Below are 26,726 nucleotides of genomic sequence, written 5' to 3' on the forward strand. Positions count from 1 at the left end.
ATTAGTTTTCAAAAGAAGCCACACATGCGCAGTCACACTTGAGGGCGTAGCTCATTCATTCATATTCATGAAACAGTCATGCTGACTGAGGGCACATTTCAGGCGAGTAACAAGAGAGGACACTTGTCTCATGGGATGGATTTTCAGGGGACATATGCAGGGCAGGAACAGGCAAAAAAGTAACATGGAAGATCAAAGGTATGAGAATATGAGGAGAAACGTTGCTAGGGAATGAAAGGTAATGGGGCAAGAAGAAGGGGGAGAAGGAAGGAGGAGGAGAAAGCAACAGGGAGGGAGTGATGATGGTATTTTGTTTGAGTTAAACTGTGGTGTCAAGGGCCGTGATGGTTCTGTCAATAGCAATAAATCTTATATCCTGTGTTTGCACTTAAGACTCGTAAGGGAGTTATGGGCGTAGGTCAAGGTTAGAGCAGCTGCTAAGCGATCCAACTTGTTTTTGGCGGGTGTTTCCATCTATGTTCATTTATCCATATCATACTATTGCTGATCTGCAGCCTTTTTTTTTTTTTACATGTTTTTCGAATTTTAAATTCATAACAGCCACCTTCAAGCTATGAAACTAGCAAATCTGTTTTGCAGGTCTTTCTTGCTCTTTCTTCTTCATCTCTGACGACAAATCTATCTCCGCCCTTCAGCTGTCATGCCATCATCTAGTTTCAAACAGTCCTTCCATTTTTTTATTTTTTTTTGGTTTTCCTTCTCCCTCTCTCTCTCCCTCATTCACCCTCTGATCGACAGGAGGATATTGATTGGGAAGAGATGTGTCTGCCTGATAATGAGACTCAGAAAAGGGAAAGAAAAAGGCGTGGAGAACTAGGGGTGTTGTAGAGATAGACTGGGAGACAAAGCGGATTAGGGGAGGGGAGGGCTGTGAGAGTGTGTGTTTCCCTGACATGGTTTGCTAACTTTGGCAGGGCGAGCTGGCTATTTCTCCACTGGCTTTTGAAACTAAAATTCACAGGGGGTATCGGAGAAAGCATCTGATCCATATCGCGCATAACTCACATCCACTCGCACACAAAGCGCACTTGCATAAAGCCAGTCTGCGCATAGAAATGGAAATAAACTCGGAATTGACTGGTGTGCGGGGGGGGGGTGGGGGGGGGGGTGCTATATGTGTGGCGTGTTCATATATGTATGAGTCGCTTTGGCAATTCCAGATAACAGGCTTTCCTATTCAGCCAGTGTTTGACACCATGTGCTACACAGGCAATGCACACTCTCCATCCCTTTTCTCATTTCCTGTTTATTTTCCCCCTGATGTGAGTTTTCCTTTACAATTTCACATAAACAGCTGTGCCAGGAAACTGTTTGTTTTCCCACTTTTCAGCCTCTTCTCTTGATCTCAGACTGTTGCCTCTCTCAGATAAGATGTATGTGTTAATTTTATGTGCCAGGTAAGGGTAAATTCTGTCTTCAAGTGACTGACAGTTTGACTGGCAGCTTTTTCAGCGCAAGCAGAGAAAAGTAATACGAGCGCAGTTGTTTTGTTTGGCAGCGGCTCCCGTATCTATTGTTACAGCAGCTGTGATTGAAAAGCACTGGTTTAATATTAACTGTTTTTATCTCTTTGTGTGTATTTGGCACTGCTCTGTTTTTAACTTCAAATACTTGCAGTGCTTGAGCTCCTGTAACCGCTTCCCTTCTCATCATTGGTTTTGTCACTCTGACCTTTTTTCCACTGACATGGCACTGGTGCTTGTGCACATCGTGTAGTATTCCACAGTTGAAATTTAGGGTAAGAAATTAATGGTACATTTTTTGTAATAGCTCTCAAATAGCATGAGAAATCAGTGACTCCAATATTGGGTCCAGCTATTTTGAGGTTTATGGTGCAACAAAAGAGGTACCGGTCTGTATCCTCACTCTTCTGATTTTGTTTTGATGTTTCCACCAAGCCTGAGGAGCTGACCAATGTCCTGGAGATCTGTAACATCGTCTTCACCAGCATGTTCACGCTGGAGATGATCCTGAAGCTCACTGCCTTTGGCTTCTTTGAATACTTGAGGAATCCGTATAACATCTTTGATGGCATCATCGTCATCATCAGGTGTGTGATATGAGTGGCTGATTGAGAATACTGTATGTTCCTTATCACCCTAGTATGGATTATGTGTGCTTACAGAATGAGAATTTTCTATCTTCATGTGTGTAATATTGAATGTTGTTTTTTAAAGACTAACTTAGCCTCTTATCTAATCTTTTCTTATCTATTTCCCCTCATTTCTCTTGACTCTTATTAATTTTGGTCTTCCTTTCCCCATATTTCTTTTGAAATGACCACATACATTTTTACAAATTTCACCACATCTTTGCCATTCTCATTTTACCCCTTTTTAAACACGTGTGCTCCCCCAGTGTGTGTGAGATCATTGGCCAGGCAGACGGTGGTCTGTCGGTGCTGAGGACATTCAGGCTTTTGAGGGTCATTAAGCTGGTGAGATTCATGCCTGCGCTGAGGCGGCAGCTTGTGGTTCTGATGAAGACGATGGACAATGTGGCCACCTTCTGCATGCTGCTTATGCTGTTTATCTTCATCTTCAGGTAACTCTTGGCATGTACATACATATATGTACTAGAGATGGACCGATCCGATATTACGTATCGGTATCGGTCCGATACTGACCTAAATTACTGGATCGGATATCGGAGAAAAATAAAAAATGTAATCCGATCCATTAAATATCACAAAAGCACCTCACAAAACTTGCAACACACCGTAACTCACCTCAGAACGTTAGCAGTCGGAGCAGTATGCGTCACGTGATAGAGCGGCTGTGGCATGCGGGACCTGTCGGTGGTCTGGATAGCATTTGGAGCTTCGCTAGCAACCTGGCATTTCATCTCTGACAAAGTTATCCCCGAGAGAAGTAAAGCACGTGTGTAAGTCCATCTCTGAATGTTTGTAAAGCATTCCTGCGTTAAGCTTAACGAGCGACTGCCTCTCGCTCTCCGGCTGCTACTTCAATCGTGAAACTGCTTAAATGATCAGCTGATCGGCTTTTCTGTCCGAGTCTGTCTCTCTTGTTTGTTTTTGGTCCACTTTGCACCAGAAAGAGGAAACCAGCGGCTGAACAACAGCAGCACGTTTAAGCTTGATAAGCTGTTGTTACAATTTATTTATTATTACTTTCTACACCAGGATCTTTTTCTACGTAGCTGACGGCTGGTAACTGTGCAGGGGCGGATCTAGCAAAGTTTAGCCAGGGGGGCCGATAGGGCATTAACTGGGAAAAGGGGGCACAAAGACATACTTTTCTTTCTTATTCTCATTTAAAATGTCGAGCTTTTAATAAATAATTATCTGACACCCAAAGTTTTAATTTGATGTAAAATGAATAGAAGTCAATTACTGTATATAGTGACTATTAAGTCTAATATATATACCCTAGTAAGCTATAGTACTTTTTACTTTGGGAAGGTACCATCTGTGCAGTCTGCAATTTTGTTGAAGAAAGATGTTGAATCTATTTAATATTTCTTGAAAAAGAATTGATTTCTGTGCATTTTTTTTTCACACTGCATCAAATTAAGGTTGATTACGTCGATTAAGCATCATGAGGTGGAGCGTGAGGGGTGGTTCCCTATTTTTTATTTATTTATTTTTGTTGTTGCTGGGAGTTGGAACCCTATTAGTTAGGTTGCTTAATATTTACGCTAAGTACTCTTTAAAATACCAGAATAGGGAGGATGGTGTAGGTCTAAGTTTATTAGATTGATCAGTATTGCTGAACTATGAAATATTTTTTCTGTATACAGGTATAACAGAATAGCTTTAGTGTAGTTGTTGTTTTAAACTTGAGTATGAACTTGCAGACTTGCAAAATGCAGCAAGATATTTTAAAAAACAGTTTTGTTGATTAAAAAACACTATATCGGATTCATATCGGTATCGGCAGATATCCAAATTTATGATATCGGTATCGGTATCGGACATAAAAAAGTGGTATCGTGCCATCTCTAATATGTACATACACACACACACATATATATATATATATATATAAAAAAAAAGAAAAAAAACCCAGCACGCCCCTGCGGGCGGTTTATCCTTCAAGCTCGGGTCCTCTACCAGAGGCCTGGGAGCTTGAGGGTCCTGCGCAGTATCTTAGCTGTTCCCAGGACTGCGCTCTTCTGGACAGAGATCTCTGATGTTATTCCCGGGATCTGCTGGAGCCACTCGCCTAGCTTGGGAGTCACCGCACCTAGTGCTCCGATTACCACGGGGACCACCGTTACCTTCACCCTCCACATCCTCTCGAGCTCTTCTCTGAGCCCTTGGTATTTCTCCAGCTTCTCGTGTTCCTTCTTCCTGATATTGCTGTCATTCGGAACCGCTACATCGATCACTACGGCCGTCTTCTTCTGTTTGTCTACCACCACTATGTCCGGTTGGTTAGCCACCACCATTTTGTCCGTCTGTATCTGGAAGTCCCACAGGATCTTAGCTCGGTCATTCTCCACCACCCTTGGGGGCATCTCCCATTTTGACCTCGGGACTTCCAGGTTATACTCGGCACAGATGTTCCTGTACACTATGCCGGCCACTTGGTTATGGCGTTCCATGTATGCCTTGCCTGCTAGCATCTTGCACCCTGCTGTTATGTGCTGGATTGTCTCTGGGGCATCTTTACACAGCCTGCACCTGGGGTCTTGCCTGGTGTGATAGACCCCAGCCTCTATGGATCTTGTACTCATATATATATATATATATATATATATATATATATATATATATATATATATATATATATATATATGCCACAATACGGCAAATCTCCGTTAACGAGCTATCGCCCCGTGCGTGGGGCTGGACGGCCAACACGTTAACGAGCAAACTGCGCTAATGCACTAGTTCCCACCAATGTAATTGAGCATTGTGTGGCACATCCAACATACTGTTTTACTTTTGTCCATGACGCGCTTACCTTCAGGGTCATACGTCACATGAAAACCAAAATAGTTCCAAACGCCAGATCTGAATGAGGGTGGGGGAGGTTCAATTTGCCATGTTGCAAGGAGAGCTTAACTTCTGTCTTGCTAGCTTGCCCTGCGCTCAGTGAATCTGCACTCGACTACTCCGCCTAGGCTGCACTGTCGAGCGCAGATCCACTGAGCGCTCAACACAGACAGCATCGTCAGAAGGAAAGTTGATAAAATAAATTACAAATTTTGTATTGTTCGATACATATGCGTACCGAACCGAAAGCACTGTATCGAACGGTTCAATATCGATACAAGTATTGTTGCACCCCTAATATATACAGTGGGGCAAAAAAGTATTTAGTCAGCCACCGATTGTGCAAGTTCCCCCACCTAAAATGATGACAGAGGTCAGTAATTTGCACCAGAGGTACACTTCAACTGTGAGAGACAGAATGTGAAAAAAAAATCCATGAATCCACATGGTAGGATTTGTAAAGAATTTATCCGTGAATCAGGGTGGAAAATAAGTATTTGGTCAATAACAAAAATACAACTCAATACTTTGTAACATAACCTTTGTTGGCAATAACAGAGGTCAAACATTTACTATAGGTCTTTACCAGGTTTGCACACACAGTAGCTGGTATTTTGGCCCATTCCTCCATGCAGATCTTCTCGAGAGCAGTGATGTTTTGGGGCTGTCGCCGAGCAACACGGACTTTCAACTCCCGCCACAGATTTTCTATGGGGTTGAGGTCTGGAGACTGGCTAGGCCACTCCAGGACTTTCAAATGCTTCTTACGGAGCCACTCCTTTGTTGCCCGGGCGGTGTGTTTTGGATCATTGTCATGTTGGAAGACCCAGCTTCGTTTCATCTTCAAAGTTCTCACTGATGGAAGGAGGTTTTGGCTCAAAATCTCACGATACATGGCCCCATTCATTCTGTCCTTAACACGGATCAGTCGTCCTGTCCCCTTGGCAGAAAAACAGCCCCATAGCATGATGTTTCCACCCCCATGCTTCACAGTAGGTATGGTGTTCTTGGGATGCAACTCAGTATTCTTCGTCCTCCAAACACGACGAGTTGAGTTTATACCAAAATGTTCTACTTTGGTTTCATCTGACCACATGACATTCTCCCAATCCTCTGCTGTATCATCCATGTGCTCTCTGGCAAACTTCAGACGGGCCTGGACATGCACTGGCTTCAGCAGCGGAACACGTCTGGCACTGCGGGATTTGATTCCCTGCCGTTGTAGTGTGTTACTGATGGTGACCTTTGTTACTTTGGTCCCAGCTCTCTGCAGGTCATTCACCAGGTCCCCCCGTGTGGTTCTGGGATCTTTGCTCACCGTTCTCATGATCATTTTGACCCCACGGGATGAGATCTTGCGTGGAGCCCCAGATCGAGGGAGATTATCAGTGGTCTTGTATGTCTTCCATTTTCTGATGATTGCTCCCACAGTTGATTTTTTTCACACCAAGCTGCTTGCCTATTGTAGATTCACTCTTCCCAGTCTGGTGCAGGTCTACAATACTTTTCCTGGTGTCCTTCGAAAGCTCTTTGGTCTTGGCCATGGCGGAGTTTGGAGTCTGACTGTTTGAGGCTGTGGACAGGTGTCTTTTATACAGATGATGAGTTCAAACAGGTGCCATTCATACAGGTAACGAGTGGGGGACAGAAAAGCTTCTTACAGAAGACGTTACAGGTCTGTGAGAGCCAGAGATTTTCCTTGTTTGAGGTGACCAAATACTTATTTTCCACCCTAATTTACGAATAAATTCTTTACAAATCCTACCATGTGAATTCATGGATTTTTTTTTCACATTCTGTCTCTCACAGTTGAAGTGTACCTCTGGTGCAAATTACTGACCTCTGTCATCATTTTAAGTGGGGGAACTTGCACAATCGGTGGCTGACTAAATACTTTTTTGCCCCACTGTATATATATATATATATATATATATATATATATATATATATATATATATATATATAACTGTTGCCTCAAGCTGCTTCCAATTGTAAGGTAAAGACCCTACAATATCAGAAAGAAAATCCCAATCATTAGATGATCCCCTGTGAGCAAGCACTTGGTGAGAGTAGGAAGAGAAGAAATCTCCCTTTTGACTGGAAGAAAGCTCAGGGAGAGGCAATTTTTTATATAGCACTTTTCACAGGATAAAAACCACAAAGTGCTTCACGGTAATATAAAACAGAAATACATAAAATACATTAACAATCAAACATACAGCACAAATCTAATTAAAAGCCAATCTAAATAAATGAGTCTTAAGCTGCTTTTTAAAAGAATAAATACAATCAAGGCAACATAATGATGGAGGGAGAGCATTCCACAACCTGGGGGCCACCGCTCTAAAAGATCTATCACCTCTAGTCTTAAAACGAGTTCGTGGGACTACCAACAGCCTTTGGTTAGATGATCTCAGGCTGCGAGAGGGAGCGTGGGGTTCTAAAAGATCGGAAATGTAGGCAGGGGCATCACAATTCAAAGCTTTAAAAGTCAGTACCAAGATTTTAAAATGAATTCTAAAATGTACTGGAAGCCAGTGTAATGAACGTAACACTGGTGTAATGTGCTCTCTTTTTTGTGTCTTAGTTAAAAGCCTTGCAGCAGCATTCTGGACTAACTGGAGACGGTCATGATTCCTTTTGCTCAAACAAAGAAAAAGACTGTTACAATAATCTAAGCGAGAAGAAATAAAAGCATGAATAACCATTTCTAACTCAGGTTTAGACAGCAAAGTTCACAGTTTGGAGATGTTTCTTAGCTGAAAAAGGCAGTCCCTAATCAACTGGTGAGAGTGTTGTTCTAGGGACATGGCAGAATCAAAGATCACACCAAGGTACCTGAGGCTCAGGTGAACAGATGCTGTTTGATTAGAGATATCTGGTTGTCGGGGGCAATAATTAATGTTTCTGACTTCTCAGAGTTCAACTGTAAGTAGTTGTCACCAAGCCACTGTTCAATGGAAGCTAAACATTTAATTCAAGAGGACAGTTTATGGACTTCCATTGACTTAAAAGAGCAATAGAGCTGAATATCATCAGCATAGAAGTGATAAGACACCTCAGGGAACTGCCTAATTATAAGTCCTAGAGGTAACATGTACAAAAGAAAAAGAATAGGACCCAGAACTGAACCCTGCGGTACCCCACATGTCAGATCGTTAGAATGTGACATAAACCAATTCGCAAAAACACTAAAAGATCTGTTGGAGAGGTATGACCGAAACCACTCCAGTCATTTGCACAAGTGGTAATTTTCATTTTATCCAGCAGGAGTGAAAGGTCATGTATGTTCATTGGGTTAAACACTGACAGTAAATGAGGGGGTGGTGGCCCAGAGACACAAACAGATGGTATTGAAGAACCAATGCTCATACGGACATGATCAACTTTATCCACAAAGAAATTCAGAAAGTCGTCACTCTCAGATATAGAGGTCATGGGTACTGGGTGGACCACGGGGGAAACAATAGAGTTTATGGAGTCAAACAGTACCTTGGAATTTCTCTTGCTTGATGAGATTAACTGAGAAAAATATCCTGATCTGGCTGTTTTTATGGTTTCATGTAAGGAAACCCAAAGTTCCCTAAGGTGGAGCCTGTGAACTTCGAGTTTAGTTGATTTCCAAAGGCGTTCTACTTTTCTACAGATTCTTTTGACCTTCCTAACGTCACCATTTATCCATGGATGAGCTCTTTTTGAGACAGCAATGACAGATTTCATAGGTGTCACTGAATTTAAAATCTCCAAGCAGTGATTGTTAAAACACTGTGTAGCAACATCAGCATCAGTGCAGCCACTGATCACATGAGGGTCCAACATATTAGAAAACTTCAAAGCAACATCCTGATTTATGAACCGCTTATGGAACATGAGATTAGAAGGTGGTGTGTACAGAGGGAAGCTAAGACTAAGAGTAACACAGGAATGGTCACTCACTTGTACGTCTTCAACACAGACATTAGTTATGTCTAAGCCAAGAGAAAACACAAGGTCCAAGGTGTGGCCTTTAACATGGGTGGGTCCAGAGACATGCTGAATAAAATGAAAAGAGTCTGTAATGGATAGAAAGTCAGAGGCCATGCTACAGCTAAGATCATCCACGCGGAGGTTGAAATCCACAATCATTAAGACTTTCTCCAGTTTAATACTGGAAGATAAAAAGTCCGTAAAATCTCGAATAAAAACACCAGCGGGGCCGGGAGGGCGGTAAATTAAAACACAATAAAATATATCTGAAGAACCAACCTTAAGAAGTTGTGACTCAAAGGAAGGGAAAAACTCAGAGTCCATAGTCCTGCAAGCGAAATTGTCTCGGTGAACAGTGACCAGACCACCACCACGACGGTCCAAGCGCGGAGTCCCGATGAAGCGACAGCCGACCGGGCAGAGCTCATTAAGGTGGATTAATTCATTCTCCCGCTGCCAAGATTCTGTGACAAACATGAAGTCCAGACTATTACTGCTAAAAAAGTCATTCAGTATAAATGATTTGTTGGCTATGGAGCGAGCGTTTAGGAGAGCGATCTGAAGCGGAGGAGCCAAGCCGAACGCAGGCGCCATGTTGTCTCGTGTGCACCAATCAGATCACTTCAAAGTGATCTGATTCACTGAGCAACACTTTACGCTGCTCAAAAATCCCAGATGTAGCAAAAGTGATACGATTTTAAATTTTTTATATGTTTTTTAAATTTGTCAGAAGGTTCAATCAACACTTTTTCAACACAGTTTTGTTTTGTTTTTTTAAAGTTAATTTTCTGACAATTATTTCATGCATCAGTCTTTCTGGGGTTAATTTATAACAATGCAGTTCCGCAGCATTTGCACCTACACAGCACAAATGCAGCTACATCAAGCTTATTCTTTTTGGACCTTGTGTCCCTTTCCGACTTTTCTTCTGCCACTAAGGTAATGAGAATTATTTCTGTAAACATTTGAGTCTCTATTACACCAGACAGATAGGTCTCTGGCCAAAGAACAGTGACAAAGGTAAACTGTATTGTATTAAGTTGTCATATCCAAGTTCTAGTGCAGCATATTAATAAGATGGTTTAATTTAAGTTTGGACAGTTTTCAAATTGCCTGTAAATTACCGTTAGCAACGCTTTCCTGGTACCAATCATTCCAGTAGGTCAACTGTAAAATCTCAGTCACAGAAAGGGTGAATTACACTAATACTTAATTTAACTAGAAAAATTTGCATTTCCTGCGAAAATGCAGTGTGGATGCTTAAAGCTGAAGCTGTATGCAAAAAGTAGCTGAAAAAGCTGAAAAGTTGCAGAAATTGTAAAAACTTTGCAGAAGCAAAGGAACATTGCTAAAATGTAATAATTTAGCAGAACTGCAATATCTTAGAGGAAACATAATACTTGGCAGAAATACAATAGCATAGCAGAACTTAGCAGAAATATTGTAACTTACCAGAAACATAACTTCTCAAAAATACAAGAATTTAGGAGAAATAGTATAAGATAACAGAAAGAATAAAGGCACAAATCCTATAAAAAGCAGAAATACTATATTAGGCACAAATAGTATAAAAAGCAGAAATACTATAATTTAGCAGAAATACTATATTAGGCACAAATCTTATGAAAAGCAGAAATAGTATGATTTAGCAGAAATACTGTATTTAGCACAAGTACCGAAAAGTACCAGAAATACTATGATTTAGCAGAATAGTAATAACTTACAAAATTACAAATATGGAGGCATATTGAAACACAAATGCACAGAGGGACACACAAACACAGGCTCTAATCCAGTCAACCAGTCTAACTATATTCAATTTAAATCCTACAATGACATGCTGCCAAATAAGGGCAGGGTCCTCTCTCTCCCACTAAACACACACACACTCTGTGGGGTCCAGCCTGTACTCACAGTGTAGAGTAGCAGTGGCAGGTAAAGAAGAGGATCTTGGTAAATGTTTACAGATGTTGTGGCTAATTTGGGCTGCTGGTAACAAAGAACACTCACCAATGCTGTCTCAACACAGGTTTTCTCATCACTGATGCCCATGGTTGCTGTTAGAGGTCAATCTATTACATCAAAGTCTTTGCATGATTCTCCAGTGTTTAGCAAGGAGATGTGAAGTGGGTCACCAGCCAAGTCGTTGTACAGTTTATTTCTGTTAAATGCCTCACATAATAATATGAGGGTAAAATGAGGCACTGTGAAAGTCATCTGTGTAATAATGACAATAATAATAATAATATCAATAATAATAATAACAACAATATATACACTTAAAAACTACCCCGCACACAATAGTTTTGCACCTGAGCACTTTATTCATCACTTAAATCACTTTTAACTGGATTATCAATGTCTGACAGTTTTTGGTCTGTTTACAAGTTTTACTGTTTATGTTTATTTGTCTTTACTTTTGTGAATAGCTGCTGTAGGATGTATATATAATCATATTAATTATATTTAAACATTGCACTTTCTATTGTGCTTGGAGCATGTTACCTGACTGTTGTACACTAATATTGTATATAACAGCAGCTTACTATCTCACCTGATTCCTCCTTCCATGACTTGATTGAGCCTTGGTCTGCTGATGACCATTTAATAGCTGGCCCTGGTTCCAACCCCTGAAAAAAAGCAATAACAAATATTTAAAAAAAAAAATACTTATCAAACAAGCATATAACATATTATTTATTGCAGGTTAGAAAAGAACATTAAAGGGTGAGGCCTTAATATGAATCTCAGTGCCGTTTGGGTTTGTCTCACGGTTGCTCTGTCTTGGTGTAGGTGTGAAGAGACAACCTTCAGCTTCATTTCTGATTGAAAGAGCAAGGCTCACAATGTGCGATTTTGTCAGTCGCGTGATTCAGCTCCTGCTCAAACTGTACGATTGACTCGCAGGGGTTAGAGCAGGGGTGTCAAACTCAAATACACAGAGGGCCAAAATTCAAAACTGGAACAAAGTCGCGGGCTAACATTAATATTTATTGAAAAAAAAAATCTTCCTCCAGATTTAAGAATGAATCTGTTCTTATGGACTCAAACAAGTTTTGCTGAAAAACTGAATATGGAACAAGCAAAGTTTAATACTAAACAATATATATATATAAGCTGGATAATACCAGTAGGCCAGCTCTAATAATAATTTGGTATGGCTTCGCGGGCCAAATGTAATTAGGCTGCGGGACAAATTTGGCCCGCGGGCCAGAGTTTGACACCTATGGGTTAGAAGTTCATAGGTCACGATGCAGGGTCTCACACTATACCGCCCGATGCTCTGATGCGACCTGAGTGCTCACACTGTGTGTCCATAAAATGAAGGTTATAACAGAAATTCTGTCGCTCTCCCTGTCTGTCTTTCACTCACACAGACACACCACCGCCATCAACTTTGCTAAATTGCTAATGAAAAACGTCAGGCAGCTGTGATTGAGCAGCAATGTCTATCCAACTATTTTCACGGTTGTTGTGGTCGTGATAATTTTGTGAGGCCACATCGAAAAGGCTCGGATGAGCTTTCCAAAGTTCTACAAGTTGTGCCTCCATCGCTTGTGTCCAGATCACACGCTGCACTGCCGTGCTGTGCCGTCTTTTTCGCTGACATTTGTGTTTGCGCGTGTGCAGTGTGACAAACTGCGGTGACACCCTCAGGACAGTCCCGAGGCAGGACCAAGCGATTGATGATCGGGAGCTGGTCGTGAGGTGTTAATCGCTTCTCGTTACCCCACGTATACTACACGATGCACGAGGCAGGCCAAAATCGGGCCGAAAAAAGTCGCAGTGTCTGCCCAGCAGAGAGGCAGTCTTATGCTGGGCTTACACTGTGCGATTTACTCGCAGGGGTTAGAAGTTCATAGGTCACGGTGCAGGGTCTCACACTATACGACCCGATGCTCTGATGCGACCTGAGTGCTCACACTGTGCGTGCATAAAATGAAGGTTATAACAGAAATTCTGTCGCTCGCTCTCTCTGTCTTTCACTCACACAGACACACCACCACCATCAACTTTGCTAAATTGCTAATGAAAAACATTGATCAGGCAGCTGTGATTGAGCAGCAGTGTCGATCCAACTATTTTCACGGTTGTTGTGGTCGTGATAATTTTGTGAGGCCACACCGAAAAGGCTCGGATGAGCTTGCCAAAGTTCTACAAGTTGTGCCTCCACCGCTTGTGTCCAGATCACAGGCTGCACTGCCGTGCTGCGCCGTCTTTTTCGCTGACATTTGTGTTTGCGCGTGCGCAGTGTGACAAACTGCGGTGACACCCTCACGACGGTCGCGTCAAACAGGTTTGAAATCCTCACGACCAAGCGATTGATGATCGGGAGCTCGTCGTGAGGTGTCAATCGCTTGTCGTTACCCCACGTATACTACACGATGCACGACGCACGATGAAGGCCAAAATCGGGCCGATCGCCAAAACGGTCGCACGACTCAAAAATCGGCTCAAAATGGGCCAAAAATCGCACAGTGTGAGCCCAGCATTACACACAATGGCTATAAAATAATTGAGAGGCAGAGGCCTGTGACATCCACCAGGTACAAAGAGGGCTAGATGATGGCACTCAAAATGAAGCTTGAGTTAGTCAGAGTCATTTATAATTCTGTGAATTTATCTTTTTACAAGTAGACAAACAGCAACACTGAACTGAATTGAACAACCATGCATGCATTGTTTACCAAGTCTCTCAGAGTATAATTTCTCTGACCTTTCTCAGTGTCCGACAGAGTACCCAAATAGCATACCTTTATTTAAAATGTAATTTTAATAAATAGCACTAGAATACAGGTAACTGATATTCAATTTTAAAAGTTATTTCTGGAAATAAATTTAATTCAAGTGTCAAAATGATAATAAAACCTTTTTTCAATGTGGCATTTTGTGTATGATTTATAAGACAACACATAAAGTTCAACTTAAGTGATGATCAAATCTGCAGGTCATTAATCAATATATAAAACTAAAATAAATGTATTTTAGTTACACAGCACACAAACACGGAAGCAAGACATGTAATTAGAATTACATATAATAAATATGGATTCATTAGTGCAATTTCTTTAACCATAGAGAATGACTAAATCCTTCAGGACAATGGTCATATCAGTGCACTGAACTCACTATGTTATCCATCTAACAGCCTCAACATGTTCTCACTGTAATTTCCCCTCATGAATGAATTTATGCTGCACTAATCTGAATGTTCGGAGGGAAATCAAACGCATTTTACTCGCAGTACTCAAGCTGACTTACCTTTGTTTGAATGATGAGGTATTCACAACGTGGAGTCTAAAAATAGCCAAATCTTGTAACCAACCATTGGTTAATCGGATGTGCGCCTCCAGACATTTATAATTGCGAAATGGTTCGCTGTGTATGCGCTGACTCCACAGGTACGGAAATATATCAGGCTTCGGGGCTTCTGCTCCACTGCCGTTTTTTCATACGGGTCCACATTTCCAATGCACGCTATTTTTTGCAAGTACCGTCTCTTCGCATCCGACATAATCTGAATCTATAAAGTTTTTTTTTGTTTTGAGCTGCTTTTAAGTACGGTTTGTATCTTCCGTCCAAACGAGTGTGTTTGTTTTGATTCGTGGCCTGATAAAATGGTGACATGCTCCCACAATGCATTGCGGCGTGACGTCAACTCCAAAGCCCTATAACAGATTTTATAAATCTCAAATTTTACGTTTGAGACTTATAAAATAGTAATGATAATTCCATAATTAAAATTAGACGAGTTAACAAACAAAAATAACCCAAAACAGTGATAACATAAAATCATTACAAGGCAGTCCAATCACGAAACACAATCGTAGTTAGCCAATCAGAGCGGGTGACAACAGATTACGTCACAAGTTGTAACTTAAAGACCGGCGGGAACCTTGTTGGATCTTTCCGAATCTACTTCGAGGGACACAGACGGCTTTTACTGTATAAAACGTAAGTATCTGACTTCTAACTCCGTTAAATGTCATGAATTCCGTTTTCATGGATGCCTGGATGTTAAACTCAATTGTTACACCTGGTAGAGCAGAACGCTGATCGTTTTATTAAAGATGAAAGACTTTAGACAGTTTTTCAGCTCTCAGTAATGCCACAGTGATCGTTTGATATATGGAGTTTAGTTCCAGACACGGCTAGTAACGTCAGACTGAACAACCGGATTGAATTTTGAGGGTGTTTTTTTACTACCCTTAATACAATATAGGGCAAGACACAAGATCTAGCCATTTAACTTGCTGTCAATATAAAGACTGTCAAAGTACCAAAACTTAATCTGACTTTTCTTTCTTTTTCCTATGTTACGTTTCTATTGCAGAGAAATTCATTATCAATAAATTCACATTTACTATTGACAGTAATATATTAGTGGGTGTCATAGTTGATGAACTTATTGTCTCATGGGTATTTAATTGAAAAAAAGATCTAAATGTATTAATGAAAAATAATTTCAGTCCTAATTTTTTATATGAAATATTAAGATCTTAACGAATTTGACAAATCTTCAAGATCTATAACAGTTTTATAAACTTTAAGATGTTAAGTTTGAGCTGTGAGTCTCTAACTTTGCTTAAGGCTGGCACTCTGCCCTGGCAACAACACTTTCTAGCACTTTCTCAATTAAGCTATACAAAAACTGAATAACCAATAGGAATTAAGCTAAAAGAGTTAAACAAAAACCTAATGGAAACCATATTCTGAATAACTTCATCTCCCACAATGCCTCTCGTCAAAAAAGCCATTTTCTTACAGAGGGTGAGACTGAAGTGAAAACAGGGTACATTACTGTCTTTCTATTGGCTCAAATGATTAACACAGGGGACCAATAGAGAGAGGCACAAATGATTAACACAGGGGACCAATAGAAAGAGCCACGTTTATGTGTGTGTGTGTGTGTGTGTGTGGGGGGGGGGGGGGGGGGGGAGAGAGAATGTATACTGAAACAACGAACAATAGCTAGGTTTCATTTGACGTAGACGTGACGTCGACGTAAAGCGCGAAATTTGACTGGCGGTCGGAAGTGAAAAAGATAAGCGCAAAATCACAGACAGACAGTACGCAAAATGCCTATGTCCTGTTGTGTTTACGGATGCTCCAGTAGGTCGACCAGAGAAACTGATAAACGGTATTTTAGGGTACCAAAAATAGCCCAACGAAGAGGAGAAAAATGGAAAATTCTAACCGAAAAACGTAGGAAAAAATGGATTTTAAATTTACGTTTACAGTCGGGAGGAGCAGAGTCTGCCAATGCCCGTGTCTGCAGCGACCACTTCGTCAGAGGTAATGTTATGTTTGCAAACGAACTTATTAGCATTAGGTTGTCGTTAAATTCTCGTTTACTTAGTGCTTTTAAGTTAGTAGTCTAATATTGACTTGATTGGGACTATAGGCTGCCCAAGTGCTTTGGATGACGAAGAGTCGGAGGACTGGGCTCCGACGGTCAATCTCGGCTACGAACGAAAACCCAGATCGGAATCAGTTCTCAAACGAGAGAAAAGAATGAAGCTTAAGGCAGAACAGCATCGATGTGCAGAGGCGATTTTGGATATGCAACAGACGGCTGAGAGCCCGGATTTGAGCCTAGTGACAGTGGAGAACAGGCTACTAACCCTGCCATACAATTGCAATGAGCTGCAATCACTTCTCCATCCTCCTTTGCAATTACCCAAGTCTTCAGAGGTGTCTCGTTAGACCGCTGAGAATGGTTTACCTTGAAACAAACAACTGTCACTCTAACGAAGTCCTAAGGATGTGGCATGTTTGTTGACGTTAAAGCCGCTACCGCTAACTGTTAGCGTGTTTAAAAAGCAATATAAGAACAAACACTCACCCTTGCAAACACCAAACTGTATCCATCACGGAGACGTTTTGTTCCAAGGTTGTGGACCCACCCGCTGACAAAAAAATTGTACGCCTCCAGACTCTTGAAAGCTTTCATTTGCTGCCTAGTGTAGTAAGAAGTCTGGAGGACCAAGTAGTTGGTGATATCCACAGCCTCGATAGTAGGCAAATCCTTTACTTCTGTGGTGTATTCGGACATTTTCAAAGAATACGGATCACGTCCGATATATTTTTTAACTATCTGTTTATATCTCTCCCGAGAAACGGGGTCTAAAGTTGCACAATAGCTGCTCTCCTGACTCTCCACAGTGTCCTCCATGTTTACTTCCGCCCTCCACTCAAAAATCGCGCTGCCTCCGCACGTCATCAGAACCACGTGACCGCAACCCAACTATTTAGGCATTTCAATAAAGTTAAATCATCTCTGCTCTTTAGAAATTCAAAGCCACAGACCAAATTGTGAATAGAACTGTAATTTCACTGTTTCACTTCAGCAGCATCAATCTTTGCACAGACAATCTTCATACGATGATTTCTTGTTTATTGTCAGTATTTTCAAAGGAGATTATATGCTAGAAAATACAAAAAATAAATGAATAACAATTTGGTGAGAAAAAACATTACTTTCACCAACTTGTCTTTGCTGTAATATTTAGATTAATTCATAGAAGTCTTAGAACTGTCAGCTTTATTTTAAAACCAACGTTGTATATCAAAAAAAAAAACTTTTAGACAGGCCTGTGTTTTTGGCCTGTCATTTTTAAGCAGGAACCTCAGAAAGGTATTTATGAGTTTTGTTTGACATCAGAAAGTAAAAAGACTGCACAAAAGCTACACGTGTTACCATATTATATGACCCTTGCTATAATAGAAATGTATTAACCCCTTAATATTTTTTTGTGTTGCTTTTTTTTCAGAATGGCTTTGACAAAACTGCTCAACAACCGCCCTGACACGCCATACTTCCGGCCACCCCCACTGCACATAAAAATTTTAAAGTCCTGTGACCAGCTAAAAGTCATTAGCTGGGACTTCAAAGATGCAACACCAAAACCCCTGATGACAAAGACGAACACCATTGCGGCGATCACCGATGGCCAGACTGTGACAAAGGTCACAATATTTGAAGCACATGCCTCTAAAGTCCAGCAGGGGGGGTCATTTATTATGAGAGGCCATGAACTCAGTGGCACAGGCCCCCCTTACAACATTAGTGTCACACCCAGAACACAATTTTTTAGGGCACCGACCCTAAGTGTGAGGGAAGGTCTAGTAAAACAAGCAGAGGATCTTCTGCATCCTCTTGCTCCTCTCACCTCACTCAACATGAGCTCCACAAATGACGGACTCATGACAGTTCAAGGAGAGGTGGTGGAGGTAAGTATTTGTGGTTCCATCAGAATTTACATGGATTTAGGTTTCCAAATAAGCCATTATTGCCAGTATTTTTTACAGTGAAAATAATTTGGGTTTTTGCTGTCAAGCAGAGACTAAATTCTGTTAAGATTGTTAAGCACAATTTTTAAAAAATATTTTCCTCAGAGCATTTCTGGCATTTTTGCAGCCAATTTGCATTGTGCCTACGTACATTTGTGTTGTAAGGGCTAGATTTTAATGAACAGTCTCTACTTGATAAATAATTATTTATTTAAAACAGAATAATTATTTTATACACTTCTGTATATAAATTCGCACAAAAGTCTTAATCTAAATATATCCTTTATAATAAAAATAAAAGCAGATACAACAGAAATGGTCAGAAAGTACCCTGAATTGGACATAATGGAAAACAAGTAGATTTTATATACCTGAAACTGGCAAACTTTTCATTTATGTTGCTGTCACTTAAACTAAGTTGCAAAATGTATTGTTTATAGAAGGATTTCCTACAACCTGTTTCATAATCACAGTATATGAAAATCATCCTAATGACCGATACAGATAAAACTGCTTCTGATAAGATAAATGGCAGAATACTTAACAACAACCATAACATAATCTAAACAGATTACTGAAGAAATAAAAACCTATCACAGATAACTACACTGACTATTACTGACATTAAATTTCAATTTACTTTTCAGGTTTCTGCTGTAAAGAAGGTGCTGTCGGGAAAAGAATACGTTCCCCTTAAAAATCTGCAGCTGAAGGAGGTAATGATGGAATTTAAGTTTTATATTGAAAATGGTTAAACTAATGTGACAAATTTGACATTGCTGGTACAGAATGTATGAGGCTGTGAGCTTTTTTTCTAGTTACTGGACTTGTTATCATTTAATTAATTAATGAATCTTTAATTCTGTCATGTTTGTGATTTCAGGATGGTTTTGCCATGACAATCTGCCTCTGGAGGGAGGCAGCTGCCAATAACTTCAACGTGGGAGACCACATCAGCGTCTCTCACGTTAAGCATAGACAGTCGTCTTATGGCATACATCTTCAGAGTACAACATTTACAAAGATTGAGGTATGAAGAAGCTAAACCTTTGTTTGTCTTATCAACAAATGTTTAAAACTATGTTTTCAAATTTGACATAACATTATATATATTTTATTATCTTACACACACGCACGCACGTACGCACACACACACACAAACACTAGATAGATAGATAGATAGATAGATAGATAGATAGATAGATAGATAGATAGATAGAAAAATTCACCACTCGCCCCTGCGGGTGGTCAATCCTTCAAGCTCGGGTCCTCTACCAGAGGCCTGGGAGCTTGTGGGTCCTGCGCAGTATCTTAGCTGTTCCTAGAACTGCACTTTTCTGGACAGAGATCCCGCACCACTATGTCCGGTTGGCTAACCAACCGGACATAGTGGTGCGCAGTCCTGGGAAGAGCTAAGATATTGCGCAGAATCCTCAAGCTCCCAGGCCTCTAGTAGAGGACCCGAGCTTGAAGGATTGACCGCCCGCAGGGGCGTGCTGGGTATTTTTTCTCCAGGTGAACATAATTAAGCATTTTGGAATTTACTTACCTGGATGATTGAGCATGCATCAAGACATAATGTGTGTATGTATGTGTCTTGGTGACTTAGTGAAACCACGTGATGACCATAGGTTTTCTTTTTTTCTTGTTGGATAAAGAAACCCAACGTTTTCTGGGCTAAATGTGTGCCTATGCTGTGTCAACAGACAAAAGTCGAGGAGCGAGCTGAAATTCTCATCATTGGTGTGGCCACGGCAGAAATGCCAAACCACCTGGAGGTGTTACTGGAGGATGGAAAGACCCTTTACATTCAAAATGAGCTGTGGAGTCCCTTTGACAAGGAACTGGAGGAGGCAGCAATCAAAGTCACAGTTAAAATAAAGGGAAACCATATTGTACATATTCAAAAATATCAATACGAATAGTTTAAACAAAACGTACCGTTCCTTTGTTCAGAAATGTGATTGTATTTTATAACTTAAAAAGTATGAATTTTTTTTCCTATCAGTATTTATAATTTTTAATGACATTTTGTTAAGTTCTCTACTATAGTTAACACTGGAAAATACTAAAACTGTTAAGTATTTATATATTAAAAATTCTACATAATAATCTTATATTTGTGTTTGTTTGTAATTTTTGGAACACTGGAAGTCTATAAAATGTTTTTTAAAAAAAGAAGAATAACAGAACTGATCAAGGCTTAATGTTGAATTTTGTAGATAATAAAGGGGGCAGGTCTATAAACAATATTTGATTTGTACCTTTTGAAAAAGCCAACAAATTCCTTCCATTATTGATTTTAACATTCCTGCTCTTTTAATTTTTAATTCAAATAATTGTGGTAGGGCAAAATGATGAACTCGAGATTTCTGGGTGAATATGATATCAATTAGAATAGAATAGATTAGAATAATCATTTAATTGTCCCACAAGGGGAAATGTGCTTGTATCAGCAGCACAAAAAAAACCCCCACATATACAAACAGAACAGGACACAGAACAGAAACAATTGTTACATATTTACATCATGGACAATAGTTACCAAAGCAGAGTACAGTACAGTTGTTAAAATTTGAGTACAGATCGAGTGCAAACAGAGCAGGATACTGAAAAATGTTTAAATAGTTAGGAATATTTAGAATTAGAAAACTGCAGATTGTGTATCGTACTTGTGCATTAAAAAGTAGACATATAACTCCCAATAAGTGGGTGTATATATATATAAACTGAGAAAAGTAATGTACATAGGTGTAGATCAGCAGGTGGTTCTCCTGAAACCAGTGGACTCAGTACAGACCTGTGGTGATGACAACTATGGCAGAGTTGTCAGAGAACTTCTGTTGGTGGCAGCGTGGGGAGGTGATGGAGAAGTCTGCAGTCTAGGAGGTGAAGAGGAACAGATCCATCACAGTTCCCTGTGAGGCCACCGTACTGCAGACAGTGTATCAGAGACACAGCCCTGTGTCATCACATACTGTGGGCGTTCTGTGAGGTAGTCCAGTATCCACTGTCCAACAATTGAAGCATCCGTTGGAATTGTGAACATATCCTTGTTTGCCATGTTTATGTTCACAGGCTATTTTAAAAATTTATACATATACATATATATATATTTATACATGGGAAGTGAGAAACAAAATATGTTTTCTGATTTGTTGGAGTTTTTTGCACATACCGTGTGGCAAGGATAAACAACATATTCAAATGCCACATTAAAATTTTCAAAAGCTTCTTTTTTCAATTAGTTTACAGTTTCCTAATTTGATGATGAATATGGTACCAAACTAAGGAATACTGTTGAAATGAAGTTCACATTGTGATATATTTTAGGTATGGAGAGTCACACAGCTGAACAATTGATGTGCATATTTAAAGAAACAGGGATAAAATAAAGAACATTGTTGGGGAATAAATTATATTGAAAAATAATCAATGTTAGAGAGTGACTTATGATCAGATAATATTTGGGTTAACTTTACCTCTTACAGCTTTTCACATAGTACTGTGACCAGGATGAAAGTCATCATGAAGAAGCTGTAAACAGTAGAATCATTAACATGAATGTTATGGTTCTACTTTGACTCATGTCAGCTGTGTGACCTCATAAAATGATAAACAGAAACACATAGCACTGGATGAGACCTTCATGAACTTTTCAAACAGACTTAATGGGTCAAACTATATGTCTGACCCATTATCTATATATATTAGAGCAGCGGTCCCCAACCTTTTTTGCGCCACGGACCGGTTCATGCCCGACAATATTTTCACAGACCGGCCTATAAGGTGTCGCGAATAAATACAACAAAATAAAACTAGTACCGGTACCGAAAAAAAGAAGATTTATTCATAACACACGTGAAAAGACCCAGGAAAACCGAGTTAACGATAAAACGATGACAAAATAACGCTGAAAACCGATAAAAACCCTGAAAACTATACATTTCACACCTGAGCCTCAACTCTCGCAGCCCGGTACCAAACGACTCACGGACCGGTACCGGTCCGAGGCCCTGGGGTTGGGGACCGCTGTTTTAGAGCAGTCTAAGCACAGATGTGGAAAACCACTGTTACACCTATTCTATACTCATGTACTTACTGACACCCCATACTAAGACAATATTCATACAAACACACTTTAAGCTTTCTTTACTTATCCTCTTAAACACTTTCTTTTTTTGAGATTGTGTAATCTCTATAAAGAATATGTGTAATGGTTCAATAGATTCTGATTTAAATGTCCATAGTAATCAAATGATCATTATTGTGCAGCCTACAATTCAAGAGTTAGAGCTGTGTGTTTGTATGAATTCAGGTTGCTATACTTATAGACTAAAATTACAGTAATTCACTATTTACCCAAACAAGTTACGTTGTTTGGGTAAATAGATTGTGGTTTTTCTACAACATAATTATTCAACAATCAAAAATACAAAACAATATATGTGCACATTAATCCAAAGTTCAGTTTTATATATCCGATATTGTTTGTAAAATCTGGTGACACAAACAGAGGCAAAAATTCATTGTTGGTGTGACATGTGGCTCTATTTACCTTTGAACAATGATGTGCTGCTAAAAAAAATAATATGTTAATTAAAAATGTTTTTGTTTAGTAAAAGGACTGAAATCACAAGGAAACTGTCACCTTAAAGCCTCACTTTAAATACCATCACAAACAGATGTTTTCCACGCAGTTAACAAAGCTCCAGCACATCCGATCACTGCATCTAAATCTAAAAGAAGACAAAAACATATCAAATATAATTTACACAATGGAAGCCTTTTGATTTAATAAATAAGCTCAAAATAAGTGTTACCGTTGAATATTTGTGGGAAAAATCTGATGCTACCCCAAGAATGCAAAGTCACACTGGAAACGATGACAGGCTTGCAGCCCTCTGTCTTCCTGGAGTGAGGTGCCTGATCAGTAGCAGTGAGTTGACAGAAGTTGGTGTCTGTAAGAGTGGCCAAACACTGATACTCTGTCCACTTGAGTAGAGTCTAAGAAGCTGGAATGCAGGCACACTGAACGAGCTTGTTCTAAAAAATACAGAAAAAGGAACATTTTATTTGTGTTAAGGCCTAAAAACTACAAATAAGTTATACAATGAACAATGTTGAAATACCTTATAGGTGCTGCAGGCCACATAACCAGAATCCAGAGCAATCTCACACTCACATGATGGTGAGGAAAGACATGAGCTCTGCAATGAGGTTTGAATGTCCCAGTTGGGACACTGAAGAACTCAAAAGACAGCAATACCTGCACAGAGAGACAGAGTAGAAAAAGCATAGATTTGTAATCCATAATGTGAATTAAAACTCAAAAAGTGTCAACAAGTATAATCATTTGAGTGTGGAATTATTTATGCACTAAACAGGATTTTAATATATTAATTGAATTAAAAACACTGACATTTTTTTTATCAAAGATAAAGAATCATACCTCTCTCTGCTCTGAGGATCACTGAGCATCTCTGACAGGAAATACAGTTTCCTCAGTAGGAGTCATCATTCATGGTCTCAGAGGTGTGTAGTGTGGTAGCATGATGATGGTCTCCAGATCAGGCAGGAGGTCAGGTGATGGGTGTGTCATCTTCTCCATTGAAGACATACTGGTATGGCAGTTCATAACACAGCAGTCTCTGTGTGGCATGTAGTTATCTGTGCAGTCCAGCACTGATGGATCAGGTTTGGCTCAGCAGTTCATGAAGATGGTGTTAAGATGTTGTTGTTTCAGCTGAGGATGGTGAAGTTTGAAGGTTTTCCCACAAAGGAAACAGGACTGTGTGTGCCCTGTCTGAAAAAAATACATCTACAAAACATAAAGTGCTTTTAACACCACCCACCCCCCCATACCCACCCATCTCAGCCCCGCAAGTGTCTATGTAATGCTGGTATGGGGTGTCAGTTACTAAATCTAATTAGTGCGTCAGAAAGCGGGGGCTACACCTAAAGCCCCCACTTTCTGATGTCTTTGTTTATTAGCAGCTTTTTCCAGCTGCTCAGAGAATTCTGACTTGGCCTTTATCCACCCAAACCCAAACCCACCCGGATAAAGGCCAAGTCAGAAAATGGATGCAGAAACTTTCCATGTACTTCTAAATCAGTTTTTATACAAATTCTGTAACCTGTAAAAATGTTTTTCTCTACATAATGTATAATTATAGACATCTCTGGTAGCCTAAAGATAGTTTAAAACTTTTAACATTTTTTACCTGTAAAACATGATAAGCAAAACCTCATTCATCCCAAAAACATTTGATTTTACAAAATTTACTATAATCAAGAAAATATAATTGTCTGTATTTATTCACGTGACCCATAATAAATACCTGCATTTATCTGGGATTTATTTATTTACTATTTCATATTTGAAAGCATCTTTGAGGGGAAGATCTCGTTTGTTGAGATACATACGTCAGAGTAAAAAAAGTATCAAAAAAGGAGATGACAATAAACATCCATGAAAAAATGTATAAGTAGATTTAGTCATTTAAAACATGAGAATAAAAAATAAATTATGTCCGTTTAATGCAGTATATTTCAGATCTGAGGTGCATGATAACAGAAAGCAGATCTCCCGGCTCTACATGAAGTACAGCCATGATTTGGTGAAATGATTAATAACATTGCAATAAGAAAGGGTCTTCTTACAGACAGAGTAGGGAAGACAATTTTTTCCAATGAAAAATATTTTTCATACTCTACAATCAGTAAAATCTGTAACAAACATGATCTGTAATTGTTTCAAAACTCACCAGACGACTTCATGATTGGCTCGAGGACAGGACACAAAAGACAGGATTGTGGTAACTGTAATATGTCCTCAGAACACCTGACTGCAGACATTTCTGTGGCTGAGAAATAAAAATGAGGTCAAGCAGGGTGTTCTTGTCTGTAGTGGCAGAAGAGATCAGCTGTGAATACCCTCTAGACTGAAACTGCTCCAGAATCTGTTTTCTTCCACTCTGCAACTGGTTCTCATTAAAATCTCCACACACAATGATTGGGTGACAGTCCATGATTTCAAGTGAATCTAAAAGACTTACCAGGTTTTGCATGAATGGTGTCAAACTGTAGTCAGGGGGTCTGTACACAACCGCAATGAGTGCAGGGAATGGAGCCTGAACCTTCAACACTAAAAACTCAAGATCAGTGACATTATGCAGATACTGTTTTACCTGAACCTGAAAATGATTCCTCAAATACACAACAACTCCCCCACCACTTCTGCTGGCCATGTGAGGAAAGTTTGTGTAGGACACATGTCTGTTGCGTTTGAACATGGTGTAGCCATCCAAATGAAGACTGTCTGCAACAAAGGAGCCTTGGAGGTGAGACTCTGTGAGACACAAAACATCTGCTAAACACATTTCATGATGACTCTTGATGTCACTGATGTGAGATGGCAAACCCTCCGTATTGTGATGGATCAGTGTAAGAGTGTCAAGTCTGCTGGCTGTTTCTCTGACCTGAAGAAGAGGCATCATTTCCTCAACGCTGGCTTGTCTCATGGTTTGGAGCGCTGCAGTTACCTCGGGATTGGAGTAAATCTTTTTCTCATCCAAGTCCTGCAAATAGAGTCCACTGAGAGACGTCACCCTGCTGAGAGCAACATAAGCCATACCTGGTTCAAAAATGTTCTTCATTGAAACTACAGCTGTCTGTGTTGTAAGACCCTGAGTTTTGTGAATTGTGCAGGCGAATGCTAGCTTTACAGGAAACTGTCTGCGTACCGCTCCTTTAAACTTCAGACTCTCCTCTGCTCTCTCAATGTAAACCAGATCATCAGATGCTGCATTAGCACTGCGGTTGTGTCTCATAGGCTGCCGGTTGTCCATTCTGAGCCCCAGTTTGATTATGTGTCCATCATTTTCAGATCTCACCACCTTTACCAGTATGCCAAAAGCACCGTTGACCAAACCATTTAGTGTGTCCAAGTTTCTGGTCAGCATGACTCGAGCTCCTTCAGCGACGTTCAGGGTGTCGGGTAAATCATTTCTCCCACCTGTAAATGGTTTGTCTCTTCGTTCCATTCTGCCTGTACGTTTATCCTTCTGGAAATCGTCTGCAGTGATGATTATGATGTTTGAATGAAGCTTCTTCAGGGTATCTGTGTTATGGGATTCCACATTCTTGTTGGTGGCATAAATGTGTAAGACCTCAGTTGGACATTCTTCTGGTGCAGTCACAGCCTGTGACAGCAAATCTCTGTCGCACTGAGAAAGCTCTTCTGTCTTTTCTTTGACTCTAATCCTGTTCAGCATCTCTGCAAAGGCCACATCATCTTTCTGACGCATGATCTCGGTTAGAGTGATCATCTGAAAATGCTCCTGCCATAGGTCAATCTGTTCTGGATCGTAAACGCAGAGAGGTTTAGACTGTCGCACTGGTGGCAGCTGGTAAAAATCTCCAACAGCTAAAACTGACATTCCACCAAAAGGTCTCTGAGTGCCTTTGATTTGTTTCAGTCTTG

At 40.1% G+C, this 26,726-nt stretch overlaps 2 protein-coding genes and 1 long non-coding RNA gene across 6 annotated transcripts in view; 2 read left to right on the top strand and 1 right to left on the bottom strand.

Annotated features, from left to right (window-relative positions):
- The window catches only part of LOC146575988 (voltage-dependent T-type calcium channel subunit alpha-1I-like), a 129,240-nt gene that overhangs the window by 41,613 nt on the left and 60,901 nt on the right, over window positions 1-26,726 (top strand). For all 4 annotated transcript variants that reach the window (XM_085270942.1, XM_085270943.1, XM_085270944.1 and 1 more), the window contains exons 9-10: window positions 1,920-2,071; window positions 2,380-2,565. In XM_085270942.1, the coding sequence (XP_085127068.1) occupies window positions 1,920-2,071; window positions 2,380-2,565 (338 nt within the window). The remainder of the gene's footprint in view (window positions 1-1,919; window positions 2,072-2,379; window positions 2,566-26,726) is intronic.
- LOC146575989 (uncharacterized) lies at window positions 14,869-20,297 on the top strand. The gene is made up of 5 exons (XM_085270947.1): window positions 14,869-14,902; window positions 17,722-18,181; window positions 18,889-18,957; window positions 19,125-19,271; window positions 19,948-20,297. Exons 2-5 carry the CDS (start codon window positions 17,723-17,725, stop codon window positions 20,164-20,166), a joined length of 894 nt encoding a protein of 297 aa, XP_085127073.1. The 5' UTR covers window positions 14,869-14,902; window position 17,722; the 3' UTR covers window positions 20,167-20,297.
- On the bottom strand, window positions 20,719-23,453 carry LOC146575990 (uncharacterized). The gene is made up of 3 exons (XR_014892204.1): window positions 23,374-23,453; window positions 23,065-23,287; window positions 20,719-22,980 (listed from the first exon to the last, which is right to left on the bottom strand). It is a non-coding gene; the product is annotated as an uncharacterized LOC146575990 (long non-coding RNA).

Source organism: Mchenga conophoros, linkage group LG4, assembly GCF_057382185.1.
Source record: "Mchenga conophoros isolate Kocher_MC1m ecotype Shallow Benthic linkage group LG4, M_conophoros_male_GT1.1, whole genome shotgun sequence".
Classification (NCBI taxonomy): Eukaryota; Metazoa; Chordata; class Actinopteri; order Cichliformes; family Cichlidae; genus Mchenga; species Mchenga conophoros.

Coding starts and splice junctions, on each gene's coding strand:
- LOC146575989 (XM_085270947.1), top strand. CDS start 17,723: ATGGCTTTGACAAAACTGCTCAACAACCGCCCTGACACGCCATACTTC. Junction 18,958..19,124: donor AAAATCTGCAGCTGAAGGAG/GTAATGATGGAA, acceptor TTGTGATTTCAG/GATGGTTTTGCCATGACAAT. Junction 19,272..19,947: donor CAACATTTACAAAGATTGAG/GTATGAAGAAGC, acceptor CTGTGTCAACAG/ACAAAAGTCGAGGAGCGAGC.